The 6537-nt window shown below is 49.2% G+C and overlaps 1 gene segment (V, D, J or C); it reads right to left on the bottom strand.

The window, feature by feature from the left end:
* Nucleotides 1-3593: 3593 nt before the first annotated feature.
* On the bottom strand, nt 3594-6041 carry LOC104269850. The segment is given in 4 exon segments: nt 3594-3661; nt 4562-4631; nt 4810-5105; nt 5993-6041. Coding segments are annotated over 4 exon segments (483 nt in total).
* Nucleotides 6042-6537: the final 496 nt, after the last annotated feature.

The following is a 6537-nucleotide window of genomic DNA, read 5'->3' as shown; positions in this document are numbered from 1 at the left end:
CAGGAGCCCATGGCATCAAGCTGAGGGATGGTCGAACTTCTTCCTATTAAGAGCACTTCAAGCGGTCCCAACAGACTGATGCAGGCTAATGTTGTGTTCCTGCTCTAGACGTGTCCAGCACAGGATTGACACTGCTGTCAGCACTGCTGCATTTGTGTCTGAGAAATCCTGGGGCCTTTCATCCCAGTACTCAGAAGAACTGTTCATGAAAGAATGGGCATGAAACAAACCTGGAAATGAAAAGACAGCTGTTCAGGAAAGCAAAGTACAGCCCATAGAATCAGCTGTGCTGGTTTGCATTCAAAATGAGGTCATCAGAAAGTTGCTACCTCTGCCAAGGTGCCTCTGGTCCTGAAAGACAGGTATAAAAGGTAGCCATGGTCTCTGTTCTCTCATCCACTTCTCTTGACTCCTTCTCCTTGGAGATGAGGTGAGTATTTAACCCTTTTTCCTCCTCTTCCAAAGTGAGATCTTTGCTTGATGGGCCTCTCAGCTGATATTGCTCTTTTCTGTCCTGGGTTTTGGATCATCCTGTCATGAGTGAGTAAAGCAGGGAGAAGATCTACTTAGGGAGATGCTGGAAAGTGTCTGAGGGGGCTTTTGGTTTATGAATTAGGGGCAGATTCCCTGAGTGTGGCTGCTCTTTAAAGGGAGGTGAAGGCCATGTGCCTCTTCAGGCACAGCTTTCAATCCACCTTTCATTGTATAGGCCTGGCCCCTTGGCTGTTGTGATAGCACCTCCTTACCCATTCTTCTGCTTTCGTTCCCCCCAGCCCTCTCTCCCAGGTACACCTCCAGCACCAAGACATGTCCTGCTCTGACCTGTGCCTGCCCTGCCAGCCCTGCGGCCCAACTCCACTGGCCAACAGCTGCAATGACCCCTGTGTCTGGCAGTGCCAGAGCTCCACCGTTGTCATCCAGCCCTCCTCCATGGTGGTGACCCTGTCCAGCCCCATCCTCAGCTCCTTCACACAGAACTCAGTTGTGGGCTCCTCCGCTTCTGCTGCTGTTGGCAGCATCCTGAGCTGTGAGGGCATGCCCCTCAACTCTGGGGGCTGTGACCTCTCTGGCATTGGCAGCCACTACTATGGCAGAAGGTACGTCTGCTGATGAAGACACTGGGAAAGCCACACAGGGACACTTCAGGGAACTCAAACATTGTGTTGGACAAAGGATTGAGATTTTGGATGTGTTTTCAGTATAGCTGAATGCCTTTGCTTTCCTTTGCCTTTAATTTATTTGCTTCAGTTCCCCTCAGCAACAAGGTTTTGCCACATCCAGCCTGGTGGGGACCACCCGTCTCCTTTCCCTCTAGGGGGAAGGGGGATGGACATCATGCAGGAACTTCTCCACTGCCAAGGACTGCAGACTCTTGCCCTCAGGGCTACCTGCACTCCTGTCGTCCATTCAGAGAGGTATTGACTCCTTCTTTTGACTAATTAAAGTTCTGCTGCTCTCAAGCCAGACCTCCATGTGGTTATCCCATACGTGAACACTCCTAAAGTTGTTGAAGAAGGGAGTTCCTCTGGGATGTAAGGGGATGAGGGCACAAGGACAACTTTCTCCATAGAGAAACAGGTGGGTGTGAAACTCTGCAGTGGCTTTTGAGCACACTGCACATAAGCCCAGGGAAGTGACTTCCCCTCTTTAGCATGGGGGCAGGGACTGGGACAAGGTCAAGCACGATCATGAATGGGAGTGAACACAGCCCTTATGTTCTGGTTGTACTGCTGTGGAACCAGCATAACAAGCAATATGATATGGCTCTGCTGGATACCGGGCCATAGGAAACCCTGATTCATGGAGATCTGCCCCATTACTGTAAGAAAAAGTAATGAATGTTAACAAAATAAGGTTGAGGGACTGGTGAAAGAATTGTCTCAAAATGACTTCCCCAAAACAACGCGCTGTGATGGGGAATGGGGGTTGCAGTCAGCTCATAAGGCTTCATCTGTACCACTCCTTCCTCCTCGTGCTCTTTTGCTGCTCCTTTACAAACTTTACAGCATGAGTCCTCCCCATGGGTGCAGTTCTTCAGAAGCTGCTCCAGCGTGTATCCTGTTTATGGGCTGCGGTCCCTCAGACAGGAGCTTCTAACACTGTAGGAATATTTCTATATTTTCCTTGTGTATTGGGTTTGCCTGTCCAGATTTCGGTGGCGACTGGGGCTGTAGGGGTGGCTTCTGCAAGAAGCTGCTAGAAGCTTCCCAAGTCTGATAGAGACAATGCCAGCCAGCTCCAAAGAGGGATCTGCTGCTGGTCAAGGCTGAGACTATCAGTAAAACGATAGGAGAAAAATGCCTCTGTGAAAACATATTTAAGAAACAGGGAAAAAGAACTGTACCACAACAGCTGGCACAGAAATGGAGGACTGAGAATCTTAGACACCAAGGTCAGTGAAGAAGAAGGGGTTGACATGCTCCAGGTGCCAGAGTAGAGAGTCCCTTGGACTGTGGGGAAGACCATAAGACCATGATGAAGTAGGTTGTCCCCCTGCAGCCCATGGGCAGGGTGTAGATGCCCACTGTGGGGCAGAGGACCCCATGCTGGAGTGGATGGATGCCTAAAGCAGGCTGTAGCCTGCATTGGAGCAGGTCCCTGCCAGAGTCTGTCTTGTGGAAGAGAGTAATGCCCACGCTGGAGGAGGTTGGTTGCTGGGACTTTTGTTACGCTGTCAGGGACTCATGGTGGAGCAGTTTCCCCTGAAGGACTGCACCTCAGATTCATGAGGGGCAGATTGCCCCTTATGAGGCGACTCATATTGAGCAATTTGTGTTGAATTGCCCTTCGTGAGACGACTTACAGTGAAGACTGTCTCCCATGAGAGGGGCACCACGATGACCCTGGGGAAGTGTGAAGAGTCCTCCTCTGGAGTGAAAAAAAAGTGGTGGAACCAACATCAGATGAACTGACCATAAACCCCGTTCCCTGTCCCCCTATGCTTCTTGGGGGGTGGGAGGTGGAGAAACCAGGATTGATGTTGAGCCCAGGAAGAAGGGAGGGTGGAGGGAATGTGTTTTTTTCTTTTAAGATCTGGGTTTTTTTATTTCTCACTACTCTTCTCTGATATGTTCTTTTAATAAATCTAACCAATTTCCCCAGAATCAAGTCTGTTTTGCCTGGAATGGTAAATGAAAGTGATCTCCCTGTCCTTATCTCAAACCTTAAGCCCTTTGATATATTTTCTCCCCCTGTCTAGTGGAGAAGGGAGGGTGAGAGAGTGTCTCTGTGGGCATCTGGCTGCCGGCCAGGGTCAAGCCCCGACACCTTGAAAATGTAGGAATTCTTTGTGAGGCTGTTGCAATGGGGATGTTCTCTAATTTTTATAGTTTCCTTCACACAAGGTCTTGGAACATGGGCAGATTTAATGTGTGGAAAGGCCATGACAACTTTGACTCCACTGATGTTTCTCTCCATCTTACAGTGACAGAATCACTGCTAAACCCCTGAGCTCACTGAAGCTGGTGGGACTAGCCAGCGACTCATTCATTGCCTTAACTCCAGAAGCTGAAGGTCTTGCCTGAAGTTGTCTAGAGAGGCTGGTGTGGGGAGTCCTAGATCTCAGTGGTATGTGTATGTGATTATGCTCATGTTCACTTGACTGTGCTCATATGTTCATTCACACGTACCTCTGTGTTCCTGTGGTAGTACACATGCAAACCTGGGTGTGCACAAATGTTCTTAGTGTGTGTTAGGGCCACTTTAGTTTCCCACCACATTGCAGAGAACCTTGTGGTCTGAGGAGGCTATGCTTGAAAGTTGCCACCTCTCCTGGGAACCTCAGCACTCCAGAGCAGTTTCCCATGGGATCCTGACAAACAGATAGGTCCCTGGCAGGAACTAAGATGTGCTGAAGAGAGTGTTACTCTAGGTACATTTTTTTCATTTGTGAGTGAGCAGACACAACACACATGATACCAAACATTACATTTCACAATACTGGACTGCCAGGAAAGAACAAACTGCTCACGCTGGAATGTTTAATGTCCCTGGAGTTTCCTTAGAATGACGATCTGGTGGGGTAGAGGAGACAGCTGCTGATGTGAAGCTAAGGCTGGCCCTGTCTCCTCTGAGAGCACAGGGGAATGAGGGGCCCATGGATGCCCCATGCAGGGAGCTACCTGGATCAAGCTTGTCTTTCTATTTTTGTGGGGTTTTTTAATTGTCATTACTAATAGATAGGATAAGGAAAAGGTACAACATCAGCATGAGGTGTATCATCATTGTCTTTTCCACAGCTGCAGAAGAATCTCTCCTCGGGCTCCTAGAGCATCTACTTCCCCTGCTTTTTCACTGACCTTGTGTCTGAAGAATTGTTTCTCTCACTTTTTTTCCCCTCTTAACTCTTCATGTAACTGTCACGGCTGAAGTTCAAGAGAGAAATACCACAATGGAACAAGTTTTAAGGTGTCTCCATCTCAAGACAAGAAAAACCCAGTTGCTGCCAGGGTAACTGTGTAACTGTGGTTGTTAATAGTCATCAAGATGACCAAATGGCCAATATGTAAATGCAATGGCCCATGTGTGTCCTGCTTGCATTTTACCAGACAGTGGAGCTTACCATGCACTGGCAGTAAGACAATGCACTCATTTATGGGAATATTTAAGACTGCTCCTGCATAAATTGATGACTGGAATGGACAGAAAACATCACATCACAGGATCGTAGACTGCATTTCCATGGGTGCACAGGAGAAGCCTTGCCACCAGATAAGTGCTGAGGGCCTCTTCCCCCAAGCTCAGCCTTGCACCAGAGACACATCCCCTCCCTCCCTTGAGTTGTTGCACAGCCAAGGAAGCTCCCTGCACCAGCGTGTCTTGCACAGCACAGAGGTACAAGGCGCTGTCAGAGAGCTGGGCTTCCTGCAGCTGCAGGAGGCTGTATTTCCCCGTGGTGTTCAGAAACGTGGTGAAACGGCCACTGGGCCTGGACCCAGGTGCTGCCTGATACGAGATGAGCTGGGGAGCTTGGCCTTTCTTCAGCTGGTACCAGAGCAAGCCATAAAAGTCAGAGGTCTGATATGTACAGGTTGTTTGGAAGTTGTCTCTGTCCTGTAAGGTGACTTGTGCTTCTTGCTGAGTGACCGTGACTTGTCCCATGGTGCCTGGAAGAAAGTGAAGGTCAATAGCTCTACAGGGAAAGGCTCTGGGAAGCAAACCAGGAACGGATGCCCCGGTGAAGAACACTCCTTGTTCATTCCCTCCAGGAAAATCCTGAAGCTTAGTTATAGCCAGAGAAAGAGTATTTTTGGGTAGGATAACAGAGGTTCCATCTCAGCATGGATCCTGAGGAGAGCTGTGCTGTGTTCCTACTTCTCCTCTTCCCTTCTCTTTCTCCTACTGCCCATAGGACCAGGGACAGATTCTCATGACTGAAATTTGCGTGCTGCGACCAGCATGCCTCCAGCAGGTTGAGGGCACATAGAGCTAGGGCGAAAAGATTCATCCTACTTCCCACTCCCCATCACCTCTGAGGGCTTCTCGCTCCTTGAGTACACTCAAAGCACAGGTTGGAAAGAGGTATCCGTGACTGTGTTGCCACCCAGGAGGAAACTGGAAGCCAAGGCTGGCATTTCCAGTTGGAATGCCACAGCCTCAGGCATCTTATTCATGTTAATGTGAGCTAGAGTTTTAAAATGCCTGTAGTACATTTCGAGAGGATTTGCTCTTTTGGGGGATGAATAAGGACTACAAAGACAGCTGAGATCTGCTGTGGTGGCAGCAGGTAGATCAGGAGAGGTAGACAACGAGAGACTGAACGGGAGAGAAAAACAAGAGAAAGGGTCTGAAGTATCTCTTCTCTCTCTTCTCCTTTCATTCCCAAGAGTAAGAGAGCCTTAAGAGAACGCGTGCAAAACCACAATGTATGTCAACACTTCCCAGTGTTATTTTTCTACTGTTCGAGAGCATTTCCCTGTGTGGACCTGATAAGGTTGGTGAAGGTTTCCTGGGAGGAAGAAAAGGGATGCACTGGTGAAAAGGCAGGACTTACCCAGCAGTTGCCCCAGGAAGACAGGGAGGATGAGATGTCTGAGGTGCATGTTGAGACCAAGCTGTCTGTTGAGTGAGAGAGAGTCTGAAAAGCGCCTCTCAGCCCTGAGATAGTAGAGCTGCCAGAAACGACTCTGTTGGGGGAGGAAAGGAGGAAGTAGGGAGGAAAAATAATCTGTTCTTCCTGTGTTTCAAATGCTCCTTCTGGCTTTCTCTTTCCTCCCACAGCAACACCTGTGGCTCCTCCAGCCAATGACATTCTCAACCCTTCCATAGTGAGGGGCTCCAGTCATGGGAAGGGGCTGCTCCTCTCAGCTCACAGTGGAGTCCTCACCTCCTCAGCTTGAATCACCTGCTCTTCTGCACATCTACTGCTGGTCCATTTGGGAGGTCAGGGCTTTCTTCCCCTGGCATCCTCAGCTCTCTGGGGATGTTATTTCTTCTGGGAACTGAAGTCTCCTCTATTTTCTGTTTCTCCCCTGTCCTTTCTCAGCTGCCTGGGAACAATGCTTCTACCCCAAATCCACAGAAATAGGAGATGAATCT

This window comes from Apaloderma vittatum, unplaced genomic scaffold (genome assembly GCF_000703405.1).
Source record: "Apaloderma vittatum isolate BGI_N311 unplaced genomic scaffold, ASM70340v1 scaffold20851, whole genome shotgun sequence".
Lineage (NCBI taxonomy): Eukaryota > Metazoa > Chordata > Aves > Trogoniformes > Trogonidae > Apaloderma > Apaloderma vittatum.
The sequence above is the reverse complement of the archived record's forward strand: the minus strand, read 5'-3'. Positions and strand labels throughout refer to the sequence as shown.